At 54.8% G+C, this 27,493-nt stretch overlaps 9 protein-coding genes across 9 annotated transcripts; 3 read left to right on the top strand and 6 right to left on the bottom strand.

Annotated features, from left to right (window-relative positions):
• Positions 1 to 103: 103 nt before the first annotated feature.
• Positions 104 to 1,962, bottom strand: PTSG_04888 (uncharacterized protein; the record flags this gene model as incomplete). Its single annotated transcript, XM_004994149.1, has 5 exons — positions 1,289 to 1,962; positions 799 to 874; positions 491 to 629; positions 212 to 285; positions 104 to 163 (listed from the first exon to the last, which is right to left on the bottom strand). The coding sequence occupies exons 1-5, from the start codon at positions 1,645 to 1,647 to the stop codon at positions 104 to 106; spliced, it is 708 nt and encodes a 235-aa protein (XP_004994206.1). The 5' UTR covers positions 1,648 to 1,962.
• A 263-nt stretch (positions 1,963 to 2,225) lies between these two features.
• PTSG_04887 (uncharacterized protein) lies at positions 2,226 to 3,686 on the bottom strand. The gene has a single exon (XM_004994148.1). It carries the CDS (start codon positions 3,673 to 3,675, stop codon positions 2,620 to 2,622), a length of 1,056 nt encoding a protein of 351 aa, XP_004994205.1. The 5' UTR covers positions 3,676 to 3,686; the 3' UTR covers positions 2,226 to 2,619.
• Positions 3,687 to 3,689: 3 nt separating this feature from the next.
• On the top strand, positions 3,690 to 5,393 carry PTSG_04886 (uncharacterized protein). The gene is made up of 3 exons (XM_004994147.1): positions 3,690 to 3,839; positions 4,051 to 4,070; positions 4,391 to 5,393. The coding sequence occupies exons 1-3, from the start codon at positions 3,812 to 3,814 to the stop codon at positions 4,712 to 4,714; spliced, it is 372 nt and encodes a 123-aa protein (XP_004994204.1). The 5' UTR covers positions 3,690 to 3,811; the 3' UTR covers positions 4,715 to 5,393.
• Positions 5,394 to 6,974: 1,581 nt separating this feature from the next.
• PTSG_04885 (dual specificity phosphatase 6) lies at positions 6,975 to 9,029 on the bottom strand (the record flags this gene model as incomplete). The annotated part of the gene is made up of 4 exons (XM_004994146.1): positions 6,975 to 7,067; positions 7,231 to 7,419; positions 7,647 to 8,314; positions 8,636 to 9,029. 4 exons carry the CDS (start codon positions 9,027 to 9,029, stop codon positions 6,975 to 6,977), a joined length of 1,344 nt encoding a protein of 447 aa, XP_004994203.1.
• Positions 9,030 to 11,223: 2,194 nt separating this feature from the next.
• PTSG_04884 (uncharacterized protein) lies at positions 11,224 to 14,919 on the bottom strand. The gene is made up of 11 exons (XM_004994145.1): positions 14,791 to 14,919; positions 14,577 to 14,639; positions 14,166 to 14,215; positions 13,912 to 13,968; positions 13,520 to 13,653; positions 13,149 to 13,240; positions 12,784 to 12,907; positions 12,457 to 12,536; positions 12,078 to 12,223; positions 11,645 to 11,707; positions 11,224 to 11,441 (listed from the first exon to the last, which is right to left on the bottom strand). Exons 2-11 carry the CDS (start codon positions 14,635 to 14,637, stop codon positions 11,331 to 11,333), a joined length of 918 nt encoding a protein of 305 aa, XP_004994202.1. The 5' UTR covers positions 14,638 to 14,639; positions 14,791 to 14,919; the 3' UTR covers positions 11,224 to 11,330.
• Positions 14,920 to 15,057: 138 nt separating this feature from the next.
• PTSG_04883 (uncharacterized protein) lies at positions 15,058 to 16,344 on the top strand (the record flags this gene model as incomplete). The annotated part of the gene is made up of 2 exons (XM_004994144.1): positions 15,058 to 15,120; positions 15,472 to 16,344. The coding sequence occupies 2 exons, from the start codon at positions 15,058 to 15,060 to the stop codon at positions 16,342 to 16,344; spliced, it is 936 nt and encodes a 311-aa protein (XP_004994201.1).
• A 441-nt stretch (positions 16,345 to 16,785) lies between these two features.
• PTSG_04882 (uncharacterized protein) lies at positions 16,786 to 19,956 on the bottom strand. The gene is made up of 7 exons (XM_004994143.1): positions 19,613 to 19,956; positions 19,227 to 19,357; positions 18,845 to 19,007; positions 18,496 to 18,612; positions 18,215 to 18,319; positions 17,736 to 17,822; positions 16,786 to 17,372 (listed from the first exon to the last, which is right to left on the bottom strand). The coding sequence occupies exons 1-7, from the start codon at positions 19,895 to 19,897 to the stop codon at positions 17,196 to 17,198; spliced, it is 1,065 nt and encodes a 354-aa protein (XP_004994200.1). The 5' UTR covers positions 19,898 to 19,956; the 3' UTR covers positions 16,786 to 17,195.
• A 224-nt stretch (positions 19,957 to 20,180) lies between these two features.
• Positions 20,181 to 22,997, top strand: PTSG_04881 (asparaginyl-tRNA synthetase; the record flags this gene model as incomplete). The annotated part of the gene is made up of 6 exons (XM_004994142.1): positions 20,181 to 20,970; positions 21,268 to 21,493; positions 21,821 to 22,038; positions 22,269 to 22,376; positions 22,531 to 22,605; positions 22,894 to 22,997. 6 exons carry the CDS (start codon positions 20,181 to 20,183, stop codon positions 22,995 to 22,997), a joined length of 1,521 nt encoding a protein of 506 aa, XP_004994199.1.
• Positions 22,998 to 23,199: 202 nt separating this feature from the next.
• Positions 23,200 to 27,381, bottom strand: PTSG_04880 (uncharacterized protein). Its single transcript, XM_004994141.1, has 14 exons — positions 27,276 to 27,381; positions 26,953 to 27,102; positions 26,545 to 26,655; positions 26,353 to 26,375; positions 26,058 to 26,203; positions 25,705 to 25,769; positions 25,450 to 25,532; positions 25,141 to 25,282; positions 24,826 to 24,888; positions 24,556 to 24,624; positions 24,293 to 24,381; positions 23,910 to 24,009; positions 23,563 to 23,688; positions 23,200 to 23,433 (listed from the first exon to the last, which is right to left on the bottom strand). The coding sequence occupies exons 1-14, from the start codon at positions 27,315 to 27,317 to the stop codon at positions 23,341 to 23,343; spliced, it is 1,302 nt and encodes a 433-aa protein (XP_004994198.1). The 5' UTR covers positions 27,318 to 27,381; the 3' UTR covers positions 23,200 to 23,340.
• Between the last annotated feature and the right edge of the window lie 112 nt (positions 27,382 to 27,493).

Below are 27,493 nucleotides of genomic sequence, written 5' to 3'. Positions count from 1 at the left end.
GGTGGTGTGTGTGTGTGTGTGTGTGTGTGTGTGTGTGTGTGTGTGTGTGTGTGTGTGTGTGTGTGTGTGTGTGTGTGTGTGTGAGGTGCAAGGGTGCACACGATCATGAAAACATGCACGCGCCAGAGTTGAGGTTCACTGCGCACTCACAAGCATACCGCGCCTGCACGACACAATTGCAACAAAGGGGCAGCCCACGTGCTCAACTTACGAGACCAAAGGACATTCCAATGAAGAAGAGGCCAAGCCGAAATACGTACAGCGCTATCAGCCCGCCAAGGAGCCCTACAGCGCACAAGAAGGTAAGGTAAGGGGGTGCAGTGAGAGAATTGATGTGCATGGTGGGGAACGCGGATACACAAGGGCGTACAGAGGCAGGCACACACACACACACTGGTACGTAGACACACAAGGACACACACATAGAGACAAAGACACACACAGAAACACAGACACACACACAGACACACACAGACACACAGACACACACCAACGAAGAGGCTGACGATGATGTGGCCAGCGAGGGAGCCCTTGTCACCGCAGCAAAACGGTGTGTTGGGGAAGATCTGTGGCGAAAAGGTGTAAAAGGCGCCGCCCGAGACGGCAGCACCAACCACAAACATGGACACCTGACATCACGACACGACACGACACGACACGACACGACACAGCGCAGCACAGCACAGCACAGCACAGCAGATGTGTGTGTGAGTGCAAAGCCGACGCGTCAAAGCAGTGGCGTTTCATTGCAACCCCAACAGGCGTGAAAGCGTGAGCCAGCGTTGCTGACGCGCGTACCCCAACATAGCGATAGCCGACAAAGTTAAGAGCCAAGCCCGGAAGCGCTGGCGGCAGGAACCAATACGACACCGTTCTGCGGAAGTGGTGAGAAGGGGGGACGAAAGGTGGAGGAGGGAGGTCATATTAGCTCCGGCACACACACACACACACATTCACACACACACACACACACACACACACACACACACACACACACACACACACACACACACACACACACACACACACACACACACACACACACACACAGATCAGCGTACAAAGCAGCGCACAAAGGTGTACAGAGCAGCGCACACACACACAGACACGGACACACAGAGACACACACACAGACACAGAGACACACACACAGACACAGACACAGACACAGACACAGACACAGACACACACACACACACACACACACACACACACACACACACACACACACACACACACACAGACACGCACGCACGCAGGCAGGCACGCATGCAAAACCGTGTCTCACTGGTTGAAGGATGTGGTGAAGAGGACGGGAGGACCGTTGGTTGTCTCCTTTGTCGTAGGCGTCGTCGTTGACACGTGCACTGGTGTTGTTGTTGATGTGGAGATGGTTGTTGCGTTTGCCGTGGTCGCGTTGGTGTTGTCCACAGTTGTTGTGTTTGGCGCGACCGTCGAAGTCTGATTGGCAGCGCCGCTTGTGCTTCCGTTGATGGCAGTCGTCGTCGTTGTTGTTGTCACGACAACTGTTTGAGCGGCCCCCAGCCCTGCAAAAGCTGCGGCGGCCACGACCAAGAGCCCTGCAACCAACAGCGCCTGCTGCTTCAGCATCCTTGTACTCCTCCCACACCTACCGATCACCATCATGCGTTCGTTCCTTGGTTGCGAGTATTGGTGTTGTTTGCTGTGGTGTCAATGCGTGCGTGAACGTGTGCGAGCGTGTGTGAGCCGTGTGTGAGGATCTCTCACACACAAATCACGCTTGCCAAGATGTATGCAGGGCTAACTTCCAGGGGCAGGCTGCTGCTGTTGCTGGTGGTGGTGGTGGTGGTGCTGCTGCTGCGGTAATGAAGAGGGTGAGTGACAGACAACACAAGGGGACACAGCACGCTTGTTCGTGCCTTCTTCTTCTTCTCTTTTGGGTTTTGTCGTTTGTTTGTTTGTGTGTTTGCCAGAAGAAACACACATCGACAAGCAATCACACCCATCACTAACACGTGCAGCAGCATGCACTGCACAAGCAAAGCAAAGCAAGGCGAATGTCATATCATGCAAGCAAGATGTCAGTGAGGAAGTAGCAAGGCGTTTGATGTGAAGCAGCAGCCCGCTGTACACGAAAGCAGGTGGGTGGAATTGCTTCGTTCTGTGGCCCCTGATGTGGCGCGTTTATGTTACTTTAAACACACAGCAAGCGAAGCAAGCGAAGCAAGCGAAGCAAGCGAAGCAAGCGAAGCAAGCGAAGCAAGCGAAGCAAGCGAGGCGGGCTGCGAAGCCGGGTGCCACACCATGGCATCGTGCACACTGTAACTGCAAAAACCTACCAATCAATCCCGAGGATGAACGCACCAAGAGTGGCACGCTATCGCACGATCTTGTTCAAGATCACGCAACTGTGTGACGTGAGCGCCACTGACTTAAACAACCCAATAAACAAGCAGGGAGCGGAGCGTAGCAAGCGGGCGGGGGAGAAGGAGAAAGGGGAGGAGGGGAGGAAGAGAGAAGAGGGCATGAACAAACGTATGAAACGAACCCCCCCCAACACACACATGCACACACACACACACACATGCACACGTGCACACGTGCATACACACACACATGCACGCGCCTCATAAGTTGTTAGTCCTCGGTGGTGATGGTGGGCGGCGTTCCGTAGCCAAAGATGCGTGCGCTAACGAGATGCTTCTGAATGGTCTGCTCCATATACTCAATGTCCGCCTCACTCAAGTCATCGCGGTAGCCGCCAACCTTGCCCTTGCGCACTTTGCGCGAGTTTGGGTTCCCTTTGCTCGCTGGACTGAAGATTTTCGCGCCCCCAGATGTGCCTGCTTCCTCCGCCCGCTTCTGCAGGCTGCCAAAGTCGCACCAGCGCACGGCGGCCTGGATGCACTCCTCCGACACGCCCAGGCACAACCGCTCGTTCACAATGTGCCGCAGCGTCTGGTGTGGGCAGCGCCGCATGTCCTCGTACCGAAGCACGGTCCACCCAGGCTTCTCCACCACGGCGCTCCACAGGTTCAGGAACATGAGCAGCGTGCGCAGGCTGCCCTTGTGCCAGGTGATGTATTGGGAGAGGGATGTCCAAGGTGGGATCCAGCGCACGTGCTCCCGGTACCGCCGCTCGTAGTACGAGCTCACGATCACGTCGCGCGGGTCTCGCACGAGCAGCACGCCGTGCTCGCGGTTGTGCGGGCGCTCCTCTGCAAAGGCATACGCCAGGTCCCACGGCGTGCTGGAGAAGGGATGGTGTGGTTCGCCGTGTGAGAAGTCGAGCACGTTTCCCGAGTACATCTCGATATCCGCCAGGCTCAGGGTGTCGTTGTACTTGTTCAAGCACGCAAACGCGTGGGAGACCAAGCACCTCAGCCACGTGCGCCCGCTCTTGGGGTGGGATATCGTGAACAGCGGCCGTGGCGCACTGCACGTCGGCTGTTGTTGATGTTGTTGTTGTTGAGTGCATATGTCCAGGCCCTGTGCTCGCACAGTCTTGGTTGGATCTGACGCTCCATACGCGTGCATGAGCGCGGAGCTCGGGACCCCGGGCACCCACACACGTGTCAGCGCACCCAGCAGGAATGCAGCCACCAGCGCCAGCCCAATGCCAGCCCACCGCAGCCACCATCCCCAGCACGACCTGCTGCTGCCGCCGCCAACGAGTGGCCTCCGCCTTGCCATGTTTCTTTTTTATGAATGACACCAACAACTGTTCTACAATCACATCGAGCGATCAAGCAAGGAGGCAAGAAAAGAAGAAGCCAAGTTGTTGTCGCTCCTTCCTTTTGCTTGTGCCGGTCTTGCGGAGGCGGACGCGATGGATCTTGCCACGCTCTCAAACGAAGGTGCGGGGGTGCAGAAGCGTGCAACAGGGTTGTGCGTGTCTGTACGTGTGTGTGTGTATGTGTGTATGTGTGTATGTGTGTATTGTATGCATTGTGCGTCTGGATGTGTTTTTTTTTGTGTGTCTGCATACGTATGTATTGTGTGTCGGTGAGAGTGTTCGCATACTGATTGCACCTCTTTACCCCTGTTTGGTGTGAACGCTGCTGGCAGCTGGCCAAGACATCACTGAGGTGCGTCATGTTGCCTGCGAGACTGCGTATGCGTGTGTGTGCGTGTGTGCGTGTGCGTGTGTGTGTGTGCGTGTGTGCGTGTGCTTCTTGTGCTTTTGTGATAGTGAGAGTGCATGACCGATCGCGTCACAAGTGCGGCACATGCAACCACGAATGTCACACACACACACACACACACACACACACACACACACACACACACACACACATAACCACATGTTTTGTCCCTCATTTCTGCTTCTTGTCGCTCTCCTTAACGCTCCTCACTCTCCTCAACGCTCCTCAACTCTCCTCACTCTCTTCCTTGTACCCAAGCGCAGGATGTGAAGATCACGCAGGGGTGGCTGATGAAGCGAGGCAAAGTCAACAAGGCCTTTAAGAAGCGCTGGTTCAAGTTCAAGGACGGGTGTCTGACGTACCAGGTGCAAGCCGGCGCCCCTGCGCGGGGCACCATCCCGTTATCGCAGATTGAGAGCGTCGTCATCTCCAGCGGGGCGCCCGCAGAGCTGTACATCCAGGTCCCTGGCCGCGTCTACATCATCAGGAGCGTGGATGAGAGCGCATGGACGCTGCGGGGCTGGCTGCGTTCCATCCAAGATGCACGAAGCAACACCAACACGGACAGCAGACAACCACCGCGATAGGCTGGAGACCACTTGTACGCACGTCGATCACCATAAGCCAGGCACACCATGTTTGGTGCGCGCGTGAGTGAAGCGAGCGGGAGAGAGAGTGAGTGCATGTGTGCGTGCGTGCGTGCGTGTGTGTGTGTGCGTGCGTGTGTGTGTGTGTGTGTGTGTATGTTTGCATGTGTGAGTGAGTGCATGTGTGCGTGTTTGTATGTGTGAGTGAGTGCATGTGTGCGTGTGTGTGCTTGTTTGGCTGTCGCTGTGTCCTCTAAAAGGGCAGCTTGTGGGTCGTGCAGCAGTTTGTGAGACTGTCCAGCCCCCGTTCTGTGCGGCTTCCCAGCCAACCGCTTGCCCACTTCCTTCCTCGTTCTCCTCGCTCTCCTCGCCCCCTCCTCTCAACTCATGCCAACAACGCATGCTCTTGTTACGTGACAACTTCCCCGATGCCTTGCTGGTCTGATCGCATCCTTGCCGCTGTCGCCTGTCGAATCCCACGTCTTCTTGCCCCTGTTTCGTTCATGTACACACGTACGCACTCTCGTGTTGTGAAACGGCCATGCACTCATCCACGCACGTGCTACCTTTTTGTAACCCTTCTCCTTCTCCCTCCTCCGCCGCCAGCGTGGCAGTGTCAAAGGTGCCCCTCGCTGCTGCCACACACTCTCTAATCATCTATGTAAACGAAATGCTTCCACTCATCAAGTCGCTATTTCCACGACCAGCAAAGTTGAAGACGAGCCAGTGTGCGTGTGCGTGCGTGTGCGTGTGTGTGTGTGTGTTTTGGAGAGCATGCGTTTGTGCCAGCCACACCTGCGTCTTGTTTGTCTTTGTTGCTTGTCGTCGTCGTCGTGGTCCGTCCGTTCCATTGGCTGGCTGGCCCGCCCCACCAACTGCGACCATGGCAGTGCTGCGACAGCGCCTTTGCCAACACGACACAACCCCAATCACTCCATCCATGTTCTCCACGAACACCATGACGTGCGCGCGCGAACGTGCAGGCATGTATGTGTGAGCGCACAATTCCAGCAAAGGGCGCACATGACGTTGACAGCGTCTTTGCGCCTGTCGACATCCACACTGTCACCACTCCTTCCCCCACCCCCGAACACACACACATCACACATCATCCACACTGACTCGGTTACTTCACATCACATCACAAGCTCCGTCACATTGAATTTGAAAAAAGAAGACCTGTACTGTCAACCGACTCTCAAACGAGCGCCGTTGCAAACGACGAACGCCAAAGAAAGGGGGCGTGGGAAGGTGGCACATGTGTCCTTGTGCGTGTGTGTCTGTGTGGTGAGGTTCCACAACATGAACACAAGGGTGCCCACACAACGCACAATACAAAGGGGAGCATTAGAAAAGAAGAAAGAAGGGAAAGGGGAGAGGTCAGAGTCTCAATTCCAGGACGTACAGCGCCTGCTGGTGGTTTGGGGATTTTCGGTTAAACGAAAATGCGCAAAAGCAAAATCAAGCTGAGAAACAAAAGCCACCTTTGCTGTTGGCAAAGACTGGTGTGCCCTGTGCCATGCGCGTGGTGTGTGTGTGTGCGTTGACATCTGCCATGCCGTCATCTCCCCTACCCGCCAACCATTTGCGAGCGGTGGAGACAAGCGTCAGAGAGCAACAACACGGCAGCACAAGCGCCAGCAAGCGAGTGGTGGTGGTGGTGGGACGGCTAAACAAAAAAAAAAAAACACAACGGCGGCGCAATGACCAGCGGAAAGGAAGTGTGTGTGTGTGTGTGTGTGTGTGTGTGTGTGTGTGTGTGTGTGTGTGTGTGTGTGTGTGTGTGTGTGTGTGTGTGTGTGTGTGTGTGTGTGTGTGTGTGAAGGAGAGAAACACACGCGCAAACAAACAAACAACAACAAAACAAACACGAACAAAAAAAGAAATGGGCCCTTAAGAATGGAGGGAAGCTTGACACAAACAAACAAACAAACAAACGGCACGACAACATACGCCAAGGCGGCACTAGTGGTAAAAAGAAAGTAAAAGAAGGGGAAACACTGACGAGCAACAACAACAACAAAACGTAAAACGAGAGAACCACAACGAGAGTGCAACACGGCACTCAGGGGGGTGGTGGTGTCTCATTCAGCCGTGCTGCCGAGGAGCAATGTGTGATTGCGAGAAAAGAGAAGAGAAGAGAGGGGCTGAGGATGTTGCTGGCGGCGTTGGGACTGCCGCAGGGGCCGGGGTGGATGGAGATTGGGGGGAGGGGATGGAAACGGGAGGGACTGCGACGAGGCGCCACGTGGGCAATAACTTAAGACGAACAGCAAACGGAGCGAAGCATGTCTTCGTACTCCTTGAGTTCGCCCATAAAGTCAAGGTTGGGGCTGATAATGTCCCGCTTGCTCTGGTGTTGACAACATCAAGCACAGGCGACAGGGAGGAGGGTGAGTCAATAAAACAACAAGTGTGTGCAGGTAAGCACGTACATCAAGGCGGAGAAGAAAGCAACACGGGCAACACGGGCAACACTGGCAACACAAACAAGCGGGGTGGTAGTGGCGACTCACCCTGACTTCGACGTGGGCCTCATCGAGTGTCATCTTCTCACTGTACATGAGGTAGCCAATCACAATTGCTGCAGAGCGGGAGACGCCTGCCTTGCAGTGCACAAGCACGCGCTCGCCAGCCCGCCGCGCCTCGTCAATAAACGAAAAGGCGCTGGGAAACTTCTCCTGCAGCTTTTGGTTCCACGTGTCCTGTGGTGGAGATAAACGTGGAAGCAAATCAAACCAGCAACAGGCAGGCGGCGCGTGCGTGTGAGCACCCGTGTGTGCTGCAGAGCAAACGGAGCACGTGGAAGCGAGAGGATGCAGGTCCACATTGCACAACAACAACAACAACAGCAGCAGCAGCAGCAGCAAAGACGACGACACGATCAAACAAGACACAGGGGATGCAGTTCACCAGGGCAAACGAGACGCACCGAGATGCGAATCTGCAGGTAGCGAAACTGCGGGTTCTTCTCAAAGGCGTTGTCGCAGTCACGGGTGACGTTGATGATGCGGGTGATGCCGTGAGTCTGCAGCAACGCCAGGTTGCACGCGTCCCTTTGCGCGCCAATGAAGAGGTAGTCGCGCACGCGGGAGATGGGCGCCTCCATGACGCTGTTGTACGGGGTGGTTGGCGCAGGGCAGCTGAGGTTGAGCGCGGCGCTCACCTGAGGGCGGCGGTGCGCGGCCTGGTGATATGTCTCCGTCATGGTGAAGCACGTGCGCAGCCCACACGAGTTGGACGACGCAGAGAGCGACGACGACGTCGACGAGCACGTGGACGACGACGACGACGCCACTGCCGTCGTTGCTTGCTGAGCGGCCCTTGAGCTGCCGCACGTGGCGACGCTGGCGCGGCGATACGCCTGCTGTTGGTGTTGGTGCTGTTGGTGCTGTGGTTGGGCGAGCGCAGACACGTCAAACGAGGCGCGGGAGCATGGGGTTTGCAGGGGGTGACTGTCGCTGTGGCCGTTCACCAGCGCAGGGAGCTGGGGCTTCTTCTTCACGCACAACGTGCCCAAGCTGGGCAACAAGCTGCACGGTCCTCCCACGCTTTGCTCAACCAGGTCAGGGTACGAAGACTCAAACTCCGCCAAGCCACCTGCATATATAATATACACGCAAACAAAGCACGTGCAATGCAAAAAAAAAAAAAGAAGAAGAAGAAGAAGAAGAAGGAGAAGAAGAAGAGAATAGAGCGCCACAGCATGGAGTGCGATGGCACAACACGAAACGAAAAACACGGATGAGCGCGTGGAAAGAGAGACTGTGTGTGGAGGGAGCCCCACCAAACAAGGCAGGCAGCGGTGACAGCAAATCACACGCGCGTGCACGACGGCAGGTACCGATGACAGCACATCGACATGAAACATAAATGCACGCACGGCATGAATACAGATGCGTGCATGCAGATAGGGCGCACCTTCAAGGAAGACGGCGTTCATCTTGGAGCCGAGAAGGGAGCGCATGACAACGTTGAGCGGGTCTGTTGAGCTGAGCGGCTTCTGGTCGGTGCGCGAGTGGTCATCGTAGCAGACAATGAGGCACGAGCCCGAGGGGCGGGAGGCCCACAGCTGGTCGCGGTCCACAATGACATCATCAATGGAGATGCGGCCCGAGTTGAGGCGGCGCATCAACAGCTTGGACAGGCGCACGGAGAGGGCACCCTTGACGCGAGCATCGTTGAACGAGCGCAGCGTGCGCACGTCAATGACAAGGACTTGGGAGTTGGCGCGGAGTGCGCTGGCGAGGTCGGCTGCACCAATGGAAGCAAAGCTTGCCGTGGTTGTTGTCGTGGTATCCGCTGTGGTGTCCATACCTTCTTGAGCAGCAAGTGGTGTCGACGTTGTTGTTGTTGTTGTGGGTGGGGTGGTTGGTTCAAGCGTCGAAAGTGATGCAGGCGCAAGAAAAATGCTGGCAAGGGATACGGGCGACGGAAGCGACAACGGGCAGCGGGACGGGTGCGGGATTGCCAATCGAGAACATGCACTTGGTGATGTGGAAAGTGGGTTCTGGGGTGTTGTTGTTTGACTTCTGGCGAGTGGGTTGGTTGGGAAGAGCGGGTTCGTTGGAGTCGACGTGGTTGCGGGTTGGTGGGAAAAGGTTTGGGAAGGGGGGGTGGAAGTTGGTTGGTTGGTTGGCGAATCTGTGGAATACAAGTGGGTAAGATGGAAGCAATCGGTGGTAAGTTGATGAGCGAGTGGTTTGAAAGCGGAGCCAAGACAGGGAAGATGATGGAGGGAGAAGGGGGGGTTGTTGTTGCGTCGACGTGGATTGGATGGGTGGCTGATGAAAAAGACCCACACCAAACGCCAACAAGCGACAACAAACGACGATGGCGATAGAAACGACAACAACGACAACAACAACGCCAGCTCGACAAATACACACCGACAACTATCAAAAATAGAGGCAACGACGTGTGGGAAAAGACACGCACAGAAAAAACCCCCAGAAGAGGGAGGCTCTCAAGCCATGTTGCGGCACCACCACCACCACCATCAATCGTTACAGCAAGGTAGGCAAGAGGAGAAAAGAGGAGTACGCAGCACACGCAGCACACACAGTCCAATATATCGACGACACCACCACCACAGAAGATGGGAGTGATGACGCAGACAAGACAGATGGCTGCCCTTGATGCGTCTGATGCGTGTGTGTGCGTGGAATGTGGGGGAAACCAACACAAACAACGCATACAAACCTGATTTGTGGTTGTAGTTCTCGATGCAAAGCACACCGGCCTTGGGGGGGGGGTGATTGCTTGCTTGGATGTGTCCGTCGATGAACAACAAGACCCAAGAAGCAAAGTTGGTGTGGAGAGAGACGGGTGCCAGGCAGGGAGTAGGTCGTGGAGAGAGGAGGGTTCAAGGCGATGTGAGGCAGGGAAGGGGGTTCAAGCAGGTGATGGTGGGTGCTTGAGGGAAATGCGCCGCTCAAGGGCCTCACCTGCCGCAGGCGTCAAAAAACAGATGGGGTTGACCGTGCTGGTGGTGGTGGCGCTGCTCTTTCTCTGCGTTTGTTGTTATGTTTGGCGTTGCCGCCGTCAGGAACAGGAGATGAATATTTTTTTAATTTTTCGCCTCGAGTTGTTCAACCCCAAAAAGAAATATGAACGAAGATATGCCATTCGAAGATTGCATGAAAATAGACGTGAATCATCGACAACTCCTTCGAACCGGGAAAACGAAGCACCCTGTAACAGCAATGACTCATCGGCATGTGACGTGTCCTCTTTTTTGTCCATCGTTTTGAACAAAGGCCGCCATCGTCAACACCACCGAGATCCTTCCTTTGATCAAAGCACGCAGCGACATGAGGAGATGCGTGTGCGCTGCGCAGCGCAAATGGTCTTCGCTTGCTTGTGTGATGATGTTTGTGTTTGGGAAGAAAGAGAGTGGTGATAGGTGTGTAAGTGTGTGGCGTGGTTAAGCACTCTTACTCCAGCAGCACCAGCGGTACTCTTGCGCTTCGAACATCAAAAGAAGCAAAGCACGCGCTCGCGCGCGCGTGTACTACGTGTGTGTGTGTGTCGATCCCGCCTTGCGCACACGATCTGATGATTGCGTGACGTTTGTGCTTCACTTCTTTCTTCTCTTTCTTCTGCTTCGTCTTTGATCAAACGACGTGTTCCATGTTTGGCCACTACATACATACTAAACGAGAGGAACGAGGGTTCACCTCGCTTTGATTTCTCATGATCTGATAAGCTGCGGCGTGGCGAGATGCAACGTGGTGCAGCGTGCGTGATTTGGAAAATCTACAAGAGAGGGAAACAGCACCGCGATGGTACTTGCTTCCTCATGCTCGTTGTATTCGAGTGCTTTACTGTGTGGGACAAGGGTGAGAGAGGGGGGGGGGGGCGAGGGAGTGGGGAGTGGGAAGAGGTGTGGGACAGAAAGGGGGGAGGGAGCAGGGGGGAGGAGAGGAAAGAGCAATAACACACACAAACACACAGGCACACACAGACACACAGACACACAGACACACAGGCATAAGTACACATACACACACAAACATACACACACACACACACACAAACATACACACACACACACAAACACACAGGCACATACAGACAGACACGTTCACATGCACACGCGTAACGTCGCCCATGTTCATGTGGAGGCCTCCAAGTCAGCCCACGTGTCGCCCGGAGATGCCTTGACGAGATTCAGGTCCAACTTGGTGCCCGTTAGCGTTGCAGATGACTTTGAAGGGTCAATTTTCTGTCACACGAGCAAGGGAGAAGCAGGAAATGGGGTGGTGAGCGCACAGTGTGCGTGTGTGCGTATGTGTGCGTCCACGCTTATGTGTGTGCGTGTGTGTACATAAGCGTGTGTGAGATGGATATGACGCAAAGCAGTCCGTCGTGTGCCACAAAGCAACAACAACAGATGCAACCACAGCCTCTCAACACAACTCGGCTTACGCCGCCAAGGTGAAGCTCCATTGTGTACTTGTTGATGTCCTCATACACAATATCAACCGTGAGCTGTTGGGTGGATTGCGCGCATGGAGGGAAACACGCATGGTGCATGCGTGTGTGTGAGCGTACTTTTCAGACTAGGAAGGGTCAAAGTGGACACGAAAGACCAATGATTTTGACAGCCAGCAGCAGACCCCCCCCCCACCATAAAACAAGACGACGCAAAGCAGGCACACACACACAGATACAGACCATACAACAGACACACACCCATGCACACACACAGACACAGACCATACAACAGACCCACACACACGCACGCACACACACACATACGCACGCACACAGGCACACACACACACACACACACACACACACACACACACACACACACACACACACACACACACACACACACACAGACAGGCAAGCGCACCGAGTCTGAGTTTGCCTTGACGCTGCACTTTTCCGGGTCGATGCACTTGGCGTAGATGCTGACACTCACGCGATCATCCGACTGAAACCAGTCGTGCCGGCACTTGCGCACCTGCGCTGTCTTTGGCTTCACCCAGCAGTGCTTTCCTGGTTGTCGTTTGAAGGAAAGGGGAGTAAAAGAAATGGAAGGAGAGTGGGGCAAATGGGTGGTGCTCGTTGAGAGGAGAAGAGGCAGGGGGGAGAGGAGCAAGAGGTACACAACAGCGCTAGCGGCACCTCGAATCACAACACAACACCACTGTACCCACGACGCGACTGTCGCCACCGGCACCACTGCTGTGACAACGTCGTAATGACTACAATTGCGCACGCGTGCGCACCTGTCGTGCAGCCCTTAAACTCCAGAAACTCATCAAACTCGTAGGTCTTCTTCTTTGGGCAGCAGGACCAGTACTTGTACCTGCCGTGCGAAAACAAACCAAGAGAAGAGGAGAGGGAGCAAGGGAAGGGTAAACAATGTGGTGTTTGAGAATGTGGTGGACACGAAGACGCGTCAGCATGAGGGCAAAACAGGCACAAGGAACAAAGGAACACACACACACACACACACACACACACACACGCAACACAAACACACACACACGCAATACACACACACACACACGCAACACAAACACACGCACCACACACCACACACACCCGCTTACCCTTCGTGGAAGACAGGCGCCCCTGGATGGTACAAGCACTCCTCCTCGTTGCTCATTTCGTCAACGTATGTAGCGTTGCACGCGTTGTTGGTGCACGGCTGTCCAGGCTTCACCTCATCCGTCTCTGAAGCGTGAATGAAGTGGTTGGACAGCAAAATCCAGAGTGAGACCGCAGCGCACGCAGCAGCAGGACCGGCACCACCGCAACAATCACAACGACCACCACCACAATGACCATCACAACGACAACAATCATCACCATCATCATCATCATCACCATCACCATGACCATGACCACCACAATCATCGTGGCACATCACGCCCAACTCAACGACTGTTGCCATGGGCCACCGCCATTGCCGTACCTTCCTCTGCCTGGCGTGCGCGGAACTTTTCCAGGGCGCGCTCGAGCGAGGGCGTCACCTTCACGTCCAGATCAACTTTTGGTGCCGCGTCACTGGCACCGCAACGGCGTACATTCGCGTCACGGACACAATGATGTAAGGCGCCAATGCAGCATGTGTACGTGCATATGTATGTGCGTGTGTGTGTGTGTATTTGTGTGTGTGTGTGTGCAAGGGAAAGTAAGGTCAAAAACAGAAGAAAGCGGCCAGCGTCGGCACATGTACACACACACACACACATGCAAACACACACACGCACATACACACACAAACACGCACGCACGCACGCACGCACGCACAACAAAGCACACGGGACAGCGCCGCAGACGTACCGGACTTGTGCCATGGTCTGCTGCTGCTCCAGGGAGAGGCGATCAATTGGGGCAGAGGAGAGCTCCTTCAACGCCGCGTTTGCATCCACGTCATCGTCCGGCGGCACGTCGCTGTGTTCTCCATACGTGCATCCCTGAGCGAGCAATGCACCACGGCGTGGGTTGGGTTGCCGTGAGAGACGGCAGGGGACACAAAGACGAGAAGAGCGGATGCCGCTCACACAAACAAGCACACACGCACACGCACACGCACACGTACACAGACACACAGACACAGACACAGACACACGCACACGCACACGCACTCACGCACACACACACACACACACAATCACAGATACACAATCACAGATACACACACACGCACGCATGCAGTCAATGCGCTCGTGTACCGGATATGCCAAGAACTCTGAAAAATCCGTGAACCGCTTGTTACAACAGGACCAGCCCTATCACAAACCACGAGCACGGCAAGCAAACCAAACAAACAACGGAGTCAGCTGGCCAAGCAATCAGGCATATGCAGCGCGTGGCGATGCCATGGACTTGAGGACAATGAGAAACTTGTCTTTGCTCCACGGTCAACGAGGTTTCATTGACAGCGCAGACAAGAAGCTCGTACACAACTGCTTGGGGTGAGACAAACCTTCAGCCCTTCGTGGAAGATGGGAGTACCAGGGTGATACCGGCAATCCCCTATGTATAGGGTGCATGCATGCCATGAGCGTGTGTGTGTGTGATGTAGTGTGTGTGTGATGTAGTGTGTGTGTGTGTGCGTGTGTGTGTGCGTGTGTGTGTGTGTGTGATATAGTGTGTGAGCGCTCGCGCGCTTGTTTTCACGTGCACCACGAGATACGTGCTCCAAAAGTGCGTTTGTTGAAAGCGTTCAACACACAGCGGTGCACGCATTGATACGAGCGCGCAAGCAAATAAACGCGTGTACACACGCGCACACGGGAGAAACCGCAGTAGCAACCACGCACAGCAACGCACATGCACACATGCACGCACACCAAAACACACATGTACGCACGCACACATGCACACATGCACGCACCATCCTTGTTCTCCTCCTCGGAGTACTCCTTCCCACACCCACGATGCAAACACAGCGGCATGTCTGCAACAAACAAATTACATGAGAGGTAGAGAGCAAGAAGGGGCATTCGTGAGTATGAACACGTGTGTTGTGTGGCAGGCAGTCGGTCCCTTGATCAACCACACCACCCATGCATCCCCCGCACCATCCATCCATGCAGCCTCGCGCTCACTTCACTCGAGTCGTCGTCGGCAACCGTCGAGTCAGTCAGCTGTGTGGTAAACGCGTCCAGCATGAAAACAAGTGTGCTGTCGACGATTTGTGGATGTCTTGTTCCAATTGTCGAGCCTTAAAAACAAACTTCACGCACAAAAAGCAAGCGCGAGAGCGACACAGCCAACACCAGAAGCTTTGGTGACGTGACAACCACCACCTCCTCCACGCCCATCCCTCCTCCACCAGCTGGATCGTGTGCATTGGAACCTGAAGAGGAGGAACAATGAAGCCAGCATCACCAAAAGGAGGTGCTGTGAATATCGAAGTGCCTCCAGTGCAACAAAAGGTGCGTGCGTGTTGTTTTGTTGGGGTTTCTGCGTCCCTGCTTCCCTGCTTCCCTGCTTCCCTGCTTCCCTGCTTCCCTGCTTCCCTGCTTCCCTGTCGCTCTTTGTTTGTTACGGCCACTGCGGCTCAAGCGTATGCATGAAAGCATCCTGCGGGCTTCTCTGTTCATTGTTGGCAAATTGTCGCAGCTCACTCACGCACGCACGTACGCACAACACACGTCTACGCAAATGCACGCGCATGCACAAATCCACACATCAAACGCACATCATCACACACACGATGACACGCACACACACACACACACACACACACACGCACACGATGACACGCACACGCCACGCTTCCGCAGCACACAACGACGTCCATGGGCGACCGGTACCGCGGAGGCCTTGCGGCGGCGATTGTGTTCCTGATTGTGTTCTCCGCGTACGTGATTTATGTGTGGACGCCCATCGGCCTGTCGCTGACGGCGGCGGATTTCTCCGTGACCAGCTCCGAGGCCGTCGACGCCTTTGTCTTCATCTGCATGGGCACGTGGACAAACACCACCATCCTTCACAACGCCGTGTCGTCGCTGAGAACCACGGGCGGGTGGGAAGGCGAGGTGTACGTGATCACAGACCGGCAGGACGGTTGGCCGTCGCTCAGGGACAAGTACAGCGTGAACGTCATTGGCGTCGACGCCGTCGCCTCCAAGCTGGCCATCCACTCGTTCAAGTGCCAGATGTTTGACGTGCTGCCTGCGCACGTGCACAACGTGCTGTACATGGACGCGGACATTGTCGTGTCGCGACCTCTCATGCCCTTCTTCAAGTACCTCAGCAACCACAAGACGGAGCACCCGAGCAGCAATCTGGGCTTCTTCCGCGACAGCCGCGGCCATTTCTTCGGCACGTGCGCGGAGTGCGACTACTGGCACGGTGGCGTGATGCAAGCCGTGCGCAACGTCTCCGAGCCGTGTCTGCACAAGTGGTGCGAGGCCATCTTCAGCGGCCGCTTCCCGGCGGACCAGCCCGCGCTCGATTACATCTCAAAGGAGGAGAGGGAGTGCCGCCACATGTTTGTGATGGACAGCCGCTTCCTCATGTTCATGAAGGACTATGCGAGCGTGTTTCTGCGCCCGGCAAAGACATTCTCGCACGTGACGGCGTTTGGGCGGCTCAACGAGCAGACCTGGTTCTACAGGCTCATCGTCTACCTCAAACTCGGTGTTGCCATGTGATGTGTGTCTGTGTGTGTGTGTGTGTGTGAGTGAGTGTATGTATGTGTGTATGTATGTGTGTATGTATGTGTGTATGTGTATGTGTATGTGTATGTGTGTGAGTGTGAGTGCACGTGGGGTGGCCTTCCGATGTTGGCTTGTTGTGACTGTGTTGTTGAGTGTGTCATCTTTGGAATTTTTAGGTCGTGGGCGGAAGCGCGGTGGTGGGTGAAGCATTGAGGTTGAGCGACGTCGGCTGTCTGTCGCACACTGCTTTTACGTGCAGACACGCCGGCATAGATAGAGAGACCCTGTGTGTGTGTGTGTGTGTGTGTGTGTGTGTGTGTGTTTGTGTGTGTATGTGTGTGTGTGTGCGTGGGTGTGTGTGTGTGTGTGTGTGTGTGTGTGTGTGTGTGGAATAAGAAACGCCGCCATGTCAGGTGGAGGTGTGCTCGCATGCATAGTGGTTGATGTTGATGCTGATGATGACTATGTGGCCTTTGACTTGATTGCTCCCTGCGTGATGCGCCTGTTTTGCCAGTATTGAACAACTACTGTGCCCCATTTCATGAACGAATAAACGTTTCCTTCGCAACACCTCGTTCGCATCCAATGGATTGACACGAACATGTATTCATGTGCCTTTTTCGTTCCACATTTCGCGTGCAACAACAACAGCCAACAACAACAACCACCGACGAACCACTCGGCCGACAGACAATTCCAAACAACAACAGACAACACGGCGCGGCATCACCCGCCACCATTGCCATCGCCAAATCAACAGCATGTCCGCTTCCACACATCTAACCACCACACTTACCACCATGTTACATCCAACAACAACAACAACCACGGGTGACAGCCACTGCTCATTTGCCGCACAGGGTGGCGTCAATCTGCTTGAGGGAGGGGAGCGTGAGTTTGAGCTTCTTCCGATACATGGTGTCCTCGGAGAGCGGGTTGCCCTCAAAGTACACGCACGTGATGTGTGCACAGGGCTTCAGCTGCTCAAGCTCGGGCCACGATGACAGCTTGTTCGTGTTGCACTGCAGCCACACGTGTGTGTGTGTGTGTGTGTGTGTGTGTGTGTGTGTGTGTGTGTGTGTGTGAGTAAGTGAGTGTGTGTAAGCGAGTGAGTGAGTGAGCGAATGTGTGAGTGTGTGTGTGTGAGAGAGTGTGAGAGTGTGTGTGTGTGTGTGAGTGAGTGTGTGAGTGAGTGAGTGTGAGTGTGTGTGTACGTGTGTGTGTGCGTGTGTGTGCGTGTATGTGTGTGTGCGCGTGAGGTTCATCTAACATGTGGCGGCAAATGCATGAGCAGCTGCTACAGCACGACCAATCACGACCAATCACGACCACCAATCACGGCCCTGACCACCACTGCTACCAAGACCAGAGGTGTGCAGACGGACCCAGAACTCGTCGAGGGCGGTGAGGTGGGAGACGCCGCTCAGGTGCTCGATGCGGTTGGCCGACACATCAAGCACGCTCAGCTCAAGCTGGGATGGGTCAAGGAACGCACGCATGCACGCACGCACAGAGAGAGAGAGAGAGAGAGAGAGAGAGAGAGAGAGAGAGAGAGAGAGAGAGAGAGAGAGAGAGAGAGAGAGAGAGAGAAAGTGGGGGGTGAACAGGAGGACGCGGAGCACAGGTGTGGTGATTGCACATTGGAATGGTATTTGAGAAAAGGGAGTTTAAGTTGGGCAGAGAGGGCAAGTTGCAAAACCACACAGCAACACACCATATCACGCCGAAAATGTACGCACACACACACATACACATTCACACACACGCACACATGCACACACACACATACACACACGCACACGCACACACAAACATAACCCGCACACAAACATAAACACACACACACACACACATACATGCACACCTGGTGGTCGAGGCCCTCGATGACGGTGATGCCGTTGTGTGAGAGATACAACTCTTCAAGGTGCTTCAAGTTCTCCAGCCCTTCAATCTTCTCAATGCGGTTACTCTACGCACGATGATGATGATGGTGGTGGTGGTGGTGGTGGTGATGGTGGTGGTGGTGGTGAGGCTGTGAGTATGTAGAGTGGTGTACGAACAGAAGCAGCGCCCAGGGAGCCAAATAGGCCAAACCACACTCAACGCATGCACACACAACTTGCATGCACCATTCACATGCCGCACCTGTAGGCTGAGCACGCGGAGGTTCATGAGGTTGTCGAGGCCAGAGATGTGGGTGATCTTGTTCTTGCCCAGAAACAGCTGGCGAAGGTTCACAAGTGCATCCAGACCCTCAATCTCCTGAAATATGCATGTGTGTGTGCGCGCGTGATGGGAAGGAGACCGTGCGTCAATTCGGGAAATGAGTTTGCAACAGCGAATCACATACACTCAGCCACACACACACACACACACACACACACACACACACACACACACACACACACACACACACACACACACATGCACACACACACACACACATGCACACACACACACATGCACACACACACACATGCACACACGTACACACCCTGATGCGGTTGGCGCCGAGCTCGAGCATGGTGAGGTTGGCGAGGTGGTTGAGGTGCTCAATGGCCTTGATCTTGTTGTTGGCAAGGAACAGCTTCTCCAGCTTCACGAGCTGGCTGATGTGCTTGATCTTGCGGATCCCATTGTACGACACGTCAAGTGCCCTGGCGTCATCCATCGCATGTGTGTGTGTGTGTGCATGCATGAGCGCATGAATGGTGTGAAGAAGGGAGTCGCAAGTGGAGTGATATTTAAAGCACAGCAACGACGCAGCAGCAGCAGCGTGAGAGACCACACAAGCGCGCACAGACAAACACAAGAGCGCATAAACCACACGCGTACACACACACGTACACTTTCACACACATATAAACGTGACTTACTTGAGTTCTGTGAGGTGGTTGACGTTCTCAATCTTCTCCAGCAGGTTGTCGCGCAACTCCAACTCTTCCAGTTGTGTGCAGTTCTCCAAGCCAGAGATCTCTGTGATGTGGTTCTGCCTCAGGCACAGCGTCTGCCACGCATGATAACCGCGGACAACAATTGTGAACTCACGCCATGTCATCGTGTTGGCGGAGCCAATGGGAAAGGACCGAACGCGACGGCTGAGCGACACACACAACACAACACACACACACATACAAACATACACACACGCATACAATAACACAACACACACACACACACACACGCACACACACACACGCATACAATAACAAAACACACACCCGCACATACAAGCACACACGTACACACAACACTCGCTCACCTTGAGTTTGTGAAACCGTGCCAACGGCGCCATGTCGGTGATGCGAGCGTGTGTGATGTCAATGTCTTCTTCATCGTCTCCAAAGGAGTCGAAGGGCGTCGCATTCTCATCACCGTCATCATCACCGTCGTTATCGTTTGGATCCGGTGGCAGCTGCACGATTTCCCTCACAACCCGCGGCACCCGATCATCCCCTTGTTGTTGTTGTTGATGCTGCTGCTGCTGCTCTGCTTGCTGGGGTGCCTCGTCCTGCGCTGGTTGCTGCTGCTTCGCGTCGTCACTCATCTTGGCTGTGCGTTGTTGTTTGTGTTGTGTGGACTGAGCACAGGTGTTTTGTAACCGCTGCTGACGAAATTAATTGCGCGCTGTTGTTGACAAGCAGGAAGAGGAAGAGGAAGGAAGGACACGTGGTTGTGCTACGACTTGGCCACTGCACACACACACACACACACACACACATACACACACACACACACTGACACAGCTGAAGCGGGAACGAGGAGCACGAACCTCTTCCCCCAACACACACACACACACACACACACACACACACAAAGAGAGCAGAACGATGAGTGCGAGGTGGTGGAGAACAGGGGCGGCCACGATCCGCCGCCTGTTGCAGACGACAGAGCCGGGCCACAACAATACCGTGGTTGCGCGTGGCTGGCTCAAGTCCCTGCGCAGACAGAAGCGCGTGGCCTTCGCGGCCTTGACAGACGGCACGACAGCCAGACCGTTGCAGGTCGTCCTCAGTCCAGAGACAGCCGAGCACCTCAACGTGGGCAGTGCAGTGGAGGTGTCGGGGACGCTGGCAGAGAGCCCCGGGAAAGGCCAGGCACTGGAGCTGCAAGCGGCGAACGTCAGCGTGATTGGCGACTGCGACACTGCCTCTTACCCAGTGCAAGGCAGAGACGCAAGCGCAGAGTTCCTGCGCACCATCCCGCACATGCGCATGCGCACAAGTACGCTGGCAGCCGCGCTGCGTGTGCGGTCCTGCCTGACCCAACTCACACACAGGATCTTTGCGGAGTGGGACTTTGCCAGCGTGCACACGCCCATCTTGACCAGCAACGACTGCGAGGGCGGAGGCGACGTCTTTTCCGTGACCGCACCGCATCACCACCACCGCCACAGTGAGTCAAGCCAGCCCTCAGACGGTACCAGCGACAGCACTGGCACTGGTGGTCGCCTCAGAAGCAACCGCAACAGCGGCAACAGCGGCAACGGGAGCGAGGCAGATGATGCTGCTGCCGTGACGACTGCTGGGCTATTCAGCAGGCCGTTCCACTTGACCGTCTCTGGGCAGCTCCATGCAGAGGCCATAGCATGTGGCGCATACCCGCGCGTGTACACATTCGGTGAGCATTTCGGGTCTGTGCTCGCGCGCGCGTGTTTGTGTGTGTGTGTGTGTGTCTGTCTGTGTGTTTGTGTGTGTGTGTGTGTGTTTGTGTGTGTGTGTGTGCGTGCGTGTGTGTGTCTGTGTATCTGCGTGTTTGGAGGTGTGGATAGATATCTCTCCGTTTCTCTGCCTGCGTCTACGTCTGTGTATCTGCGGGTGGCGCATGCATGGTTAGGACGTCTCACCGCTTCTATCCATGCTCGCATGCACACACAACTATCACGTCACCAATCACCAATCATTAATCACCACCTAGGTCCCACGTTCAGGGCCGAGAATTCCCACACGCCGCGGCACCTGGCTGAGTTCTACATGCTGGAAGCTGAGATGGCGTTTGCATCCCTTGACGACTGCCTCGACCTTCAGGACGACTTCATATCCGCTGCCGCCGCGCAACTCATGCATGCCGCGGGTGACGACCTCGACATGCTCTGGTCCAAGGAGCCCGCCACCCGCGAACGCGTCCAAGCGCTCGCCAAGGGGTGGGTTGCATGCGTGTGTGTATGTGTTGTGTTGTGTGTGTGTGTGTGTGTGTGTGTGTGTGTGTTGTGTGTGTGTGTGTGTGTGTTGTGTTGTGTTGTGTGTGTGTGTGTTGTTTTATGTGTGTGTGTGTGTTTGTTGTGTGTTTGTTGTGTGTGTGGACATGTGGGCGAGTACCCGTCTGCCTGTCTGTCGACCTATCTATCTGCCTGCCTGTTGATCTGTGTGTGTGTGTGTGTCTACATCTTTCACTGCACTTCTGTTAACTCCAGCGCACCTGCTGTTGCTCACGCTTCGATGTGGGTCTCAACGTCATTGTGCGCTTACAGCTCGTATGAGCGCATCACGTACACAGAGGCCGTCAAGGCATTGGAGGAGCACCACGCCAAGACGGCATTCACGTTAGCGCCGTGTTGGGGCCGTGATCTCGCATATGAACACGAGCAGTTCATTGCAAACATGTGTGAGGGCCCCGTGTTCATCACCAACTACCCAAAGGCGATCAAACCATTCTACATGCTGCAGGACGACAGCCCGCCAAGCCAAGGTGGTGAAGATAGGGAAGTGTACACAGTGAGGGGAAGGCATGCGTGTGAAACAAGTCTCCCAAAGTGGGTGCTTGTTCATGCACCGACAAATACTTGCGCGTCTTTGCTTGCATGGTCCAGGGAGCTCTCGCGTGTGCTGCGTTTGCTTGATGTGGCTTGCGCTACCACGTGCTTCAACCAACCAACGAATTCACCCACCATCTATCCCCTGGCCATGCCTGACCCTCAGGCGCGACTGTTGCTGCTGCTGACCTCATCGTCCCTGGCATTGGCGAGTTGACGGGCGGGTCTGCACGTGAGCACAGGCTTGATCACCTCCACGCCAACATTACTGAACGTATGCATGCAAGCCATGGGAGGAAGAGAAAGCTGAGGAGAATGACACCCACACTTGCTGTGGCTCTGTGTGCGTGTGTGAAGTTGCCTGAGTGAGTTTTGTCCTTAAGTTCACACATGCTTGCTTGCATGGTCCCATCCCTGCTGTTGATTAGAGCTTGGCGCTGCTGCCGCCGCTGATCTCGAGTGGTATTTGGACTTGAGACGGTTTGGATCTGTGCCCCACGCAGGTGTGTGTGTGTGTATATGTGTGTGTGTGTACTTGTATGTGTGTGTGACTGTGCTCGTCTGTGTCTGTGTTGTCATCTTCATCTCAACACAATGCGGTACTGAACGCATACCCTTCTTGTGCAGCAAGTGCTGCCTTCTTCGAACGTTAACTGTGCTCGCTATTCACACTCACTCACAAACACACACACACACACTCACTCACACTCATTCACACACACATACTCACACTCACTCACACACTCATTCACACACACACACATTCACCACTCACAACCACGTCTCATCAGGGTTCGGGCTCGGGTTTGAGCGGCTGCTGCTGGCGGTGACGGGATTGAAGAACGTGCGAGACGTCATTCCCTTCCCGCGTCACCCGGGCGTGTGCTACCTCTAACCCTTTGACCCCTCCCCCCCCCGAACATGCTGTGGTCGTGATGCGGTGGTGAGGTAATAGAGACAGAGACAGAAAGAAAGAGAGACAGAGAGAGTGTGTGTATTTGGAACGTAGGCAGCAGGTGTCGCTGCTCATGGTGTGATTGGACTCCGTTGGGTTACAATGATTTGACAAACAAGTAAAACTTCTCTCTGCATCGACATGGATTCCAGGTTGTGTATTCGGAACTATACACACACACACACACACACACACACACACACACACACACACACACACACACACACACACACACACAAAAGAAGATCAGCAGGAGCAGTAAGGAAGCATGAAAACACGCCCATCATTTCTTGGCCACGAGCCGCTTCAAGTCAGCAACGGTGACTGTCAACTCAACAGGTTCCTCGTCCTCCCCTTTCGTCAGCTGTGCATACACCTGAAAAGGAGAGACGAGACGTTGTTTGTTCATGCAGCACAATAGAACGTCAAGCCATGCTCAAACACACGCACACACACATGAGCTCATGCATATCCCAGACGCGCAACCACACACACACACACACACCTCGTCCTGCGCCTGCTTGAGGGTGGCGAACGTGTCTTCGTCAACATCGTCCTTCAGCACATCCAACAGCTGCGGAATGCTGCGCCCGTGTGCATGCAGGCATTCGTTGCGCTGCTGTGCAAACAGCTATCGTGCATGAAACACAAGTGCCGGAGAAAGTCAGCGACGCGGAGTGTGATGGTGCCTTGTGCAGTCAGCAGGTTCGCGCAGTAGCAGCAGCACAAAACACCAAGCACAACGCACCAAGCACAACGCACCAATGACAACCGCCACAACAACACCAACGGCCAACAACACCAATAACAACAGCCACGAGCATCTCTCGCCTGAACCACCCAGTGCCGCACCAGGGTAATGACGGCAAGAAGGGCTTCGCCAAGGTTCGCCGTGTTCGGGAGTGCATCGACCATTTGCGCCAGCCCGGCGCGGTGGTTCGCAAGCACTTGCCTGCAGGTAACCACAGGTGCGAGCACAAACATTCCACGATATGGCAAAGGACAAAGAAGAAATCGATACAGATATGAGGCGATTATGCAATGGGTGCTCAAGAACATTATCCAGACCAAAGAAAGGTGCGAGCGGGATGGGGCAGGGCAGATACGGACGGGAATAAGCGAATGCAGATCAGCGACAAAGCACACAACACGAAGCACGCGGCGAACTCCTTGTGGTGTGTGCGTGTGTGCGTGTGCGTGTGCGTGCGCGTGTGGGCATGTGCGTATGTGCGTACTTCTCTGTCTTCTTGTCAAAGGGGCGAATGAAGAGCTGCAGCCTGTCTTCCGCCACCTTCTCCATTGCCGTTTGAAACGCAGCGAGGTCCTGCGAACAACACATCGTGCAGTGGAAAACGGCACGCGTGCACGAAACACACAAACATCAGTGTGCGTTGCGATGAGGAAGGCGAGCGTGTGCTGTGTTGTTGCTGTCAAAGCGTACGCGCTTGTGTGTGTGTGTGTGTTTATGTGTGTGTTCGTGTGTGCACATGAGTCGCACCTTGCCATTGCACATCTGCAAGAGCTCATTGAACGTCTTCTTGTCTGCGGGCGCGCTCTCGTTGAGGATCTACAACAGCCAACCAGGATACGACGATGAGAACACAATGAGGACGAGCGTGGTGAGGGAAGCTGAAGGTACAACAGTGTCGCATGTGCTGCATTTCGACCATCACATCGACCACCACCACCACCACCACCACCACCACCACCACCATCACCACCACCACCACATCGACCACCATCACCACGTGTGTGGACGAGAGCACACCTCTTTCCGCTCGTCGCTCGAGAGGGGCTTGTCCACATCAAATTGGATCAGATTCTCCAGTGCCTGCACAGAAAGAACATGACGAGCAAACAGGAGAGAACAGGTGGTGAGCACTCCCAGCAGAGTAGTGCCCCAACAAGGACTTTTGGTTTCACACGCATGCACACAGAGTGTGGGGCGAGTTCAAATAGGCACAGGCACACACGCACACAGGCGCATGGAATATCATCATCATCATCATCATCATCATCATCATCATCATCATCATCATCATCATCATCATCATCATCATCATCATCATCATCATCATCGTACCAGGAGCTTGATGAGCACAGCAACGAGATCTGGGCAGAGCGAGCGGAGCAGATGGCGGTCGAGCGTCGATGACAGCGACGCGTCCGTCTCCGAAAGTGACGCTGATGTCTTTGCAAACGCCTGGATGTTGTCGTACATGGTGCTGTTGGAAGGACACGGCACACGCATGCCTCCAGGTGAGGTGGATTGCTTCCACAAACACACACACACACATACACATGCACACACACACATACACATGCACACACACACATGCACACACACGCGTGAACACAGAACTTCGCACACATACACAGGAAGGTGACACACCTGAACGTGCGCTCGAGTGTTGCTCTCGCCTCCTTTCGCCCCGTGCCGGAAGCACCAGACTTGATGCGCGCAACCACCATCTCCTGTCGTGGTGGTGTGTTCACGTGGTGAGGTGAGCACGAATCAGGATGGGTGGCACAGGCTGGAAGTCGGCCATCTCTATGCGTGTGGCATGAGTTGTTTGGTGGCGACGCCAACGCATTCACGAGGTGTTCGCATGTCTCTGATTGTTGCGACTGTGCATTGATTACTCACCTTGAATTTGGAGCTGAGGGGCGCATGCAATTTCGCCGCAATCTCATCCGCAAGCCCAGGGTGATCTGAAGCAGCAATTGCGTGACAGCAAGAAAGGTCAAGGGGGGAGGGGGGGAAGGTCGTTGTTGAACATGGAGGAGGCAACACGATGTGATGTTAATGCGCTCACGTGTGCGCGATATGGCAACACTGCATGTGCAATTAATTGCCCACGAGGAAACAGCTCGGTAACAAAACCCAACCAACCAACCAACCAACCAACCAACCAACCAAACCAACCAAACCAACCAAACAAACAATCAAACAAACAAAACAAACAAACAAATACAAAGAAAGCCGGCACAACCACGCACCTTCTGTGTCTGGAAACGCCTTTGTAATGAAGGCGGACATCTCGTCCAAGGACATGAAGTTGAGGATATCTGTAGACGGAGCCGCAGACTTGCCCTTCTTTCCCTTTGCACTCGCACCGCCACCGCTTTTCTTCTTTCGGCCACGCCTGACCACCAGCACAACGCATGCACAGAGAGCGGAGGTGGAGGATAATGGCGTGTAAATGGAGAGTCAAGGTGACAGGCACCGGAATGCGCAGGTTACGACCAATATGTGCGTGTGCGTGTATGCGTGTGTGTCAGTGGTGCAACACACCGCTTGGATTTCCCGGACAGTCCCTGTTGCGGTTTACCCGAGCATCAACGCAATACCGGTGTGAGAAGTGACAGCACAATGAAGAAGAAGAAGAGCACCCACGCACACACACACACACGCACACACATGCACACACACGCACACACACACGCACACATGCACACGAGCACACGAGCACACAAGTAAGCGCACGTTGTCCTCGTCATCGTCATTGGCGGTGTTGGTGCCTCCCTGTGCAGCGCTCTCCACCGCGTCTTTCGCAGCTTTGAGATCAATTCCCTGCAGCCGCTCCGGCATCAGCGCCTGCACCCGTGCACATGCCCGACGACACGTGAACGCGAATGTTTGTGTGGATATGTGTGTGCGTGCTGATAGGTGTGCCATATCTTCCTCGTTTCCAGCACAAGCTGCCACTCAGCCGCGACAGTGCCGCAACCGCAAACACACACGCGCGCGCATGCGCACCAACGCGTACCCACAACCACAAACACACACGCGCGCATGCGCACCAACGCATACCCACAACCACACACACACGCATACACACGCATGCACATGCACGCATGCTATTCAGCTCAACAACAGCGTATGTGCACGCACCTCGATCTTCTCGCGGCACGCGTCAATGAATTCGGTTGTGGTGACAATGGTGTCTGCGAGGATTTGGACGTCCGTGCGTGCGCCCATGTTTGCACAGCGCGACAAGAGCTGCGGCACATCGTCATCGCTGCACGCCGATGGCAGCAGCGGCTGCACGGTGTTGTTGTGTTGCCGTGTTGCGATGGTTGGTTCACGTGTGGGCGTAATGAGTGTATGTGCGACACACAGTGACTGAGGATGTATGTGTGTTCGTGCATGTGCGTGTGTGCGTGCGTGTGCGTGCGTGTGCGTGCGTGTGTGCATCTGTTTGTCGGTGTTCTCACCAGAGCGTCAACAAATGGCTCCGCGTCGTCCCCAAACAACATCTCCTCAAGCGTCGCATCCAGCGTCTCAATTGTCTGAAGCGCACACAAGCAAATGTACAGTGAGTGAGTGCGTTCGTGTGTGTGTGTGTGTGTGTGTGTGTGTGTGTGTGTGTGTGTGTGTGTGTGTGTGTGTGTGTGTGTGTGTGTGTACGACGTACGTACGTACGTGTGTGTGT

The sequence above is a fragment of the Salpingoeca rosetta genome (assembly GCF_000188695.1).
Source record: "Salpingoeca rosetta unplaced genomic scaffold supercont1.11, whole genome shotgun sequence".
Taxonomy (NCBI): Eukaryota; class Choanoflagellata; order Craspedida; family Salpingoecidae; genus Salpingoeca; species Salpingoeca rosetta.
The sequence above is the reverse complement of the archived record's forward strand: the minus strand, read 5'-3'. Positions and strand labels throughout refer to the sequence as shown.

Coding starts and splice junctions, on each gene's coding strand:
- PTSG_04887 (XM_004994148.1), bottom strand. CDS start 3,675: ATGGCAAGGCGGAGGCCACTCGTTGGCGGCGGCAGCAGCAGGTCGTGC.
- PTSG_04882 (XM_004994143.1), bottom strand. CDS start 19,897: ATGAGTGACGACGCGAAGCAGCAGCAACCAGCGCAGGACGAGGCACCC. Junction 18,320..18,495: donor TCCGCGTGCTCAGCCTACAG/GTGCGGCATGTG, acceptor CATCGTGCGTAG/AGTAACCGCATTGAGAAGAT. Junction 17,823..18,214: donor TCGAGGGCCTCGACCACCAG/GTGTGCATGTAT, acceptor GACCCATCCCAG/CTTGAGCTGAGCGTGCTTGA.
- PTSG_04886 (XM_004994147.1), top strand. CDS start 3,812: ATGGATCTTGCCACGCTCTCAAACGAAG. Junction 3,840..4,050: donor TGCCACGCTCTCAAACGAAG/GTGCGGGGGTGC, acceptor CGCTGCTGGCAG/CTGGCCAAGACATCACTGAG. Junction 4,071..4,390: donor CTGGCCAAGACATCACTGAG/GTGCGTCATGTT, acceptor ACCCAAGCGCAG/GATGTGAAGATCACGCAGGG.
- PTSG_04884 (XM_004994145.1), bottom strand. CDS start 14,637: ATGCCGCTGTGTTTGCATCGTGGGTGTGGGAAGGAGTACTCCGAGGAG. Junction 14,216..14,576: donor CGAGGAGGAGAACAAGGATG/GTGCGTGCATGT, acceptor CCCTATACATAG/GGGATTGCCGGTATCACCCT. Junction 12,537..12,783: donor GCGCCTGTCTTCCACGAAGG/GTAAGCGGGTGT, acceptor TTCGCACGGCAG/GTACAAGTACTGGTCCTGCT.
- PTSG_04880 (XM_004994141.1), bottom strand. CDS start 27,317: ATGTTGTTTGGGGACGACGCGGAGCCATTTGTTGACGCTCTG. Junction 25,283..25,449: donor ACACTCGAGCGCACGTTCAG/GTGTGTCACCTT, acceptor TCCTTCCAACAG/CACCATGTACGACAACATCC. Junction 24,625..24,825: donor CGAGCGACGAGCGGAAAGAG/GTGTGCTCTCGT, acceptor TGGCTGTTGTAG/ATCCTCAACGAGAGCGCGCC.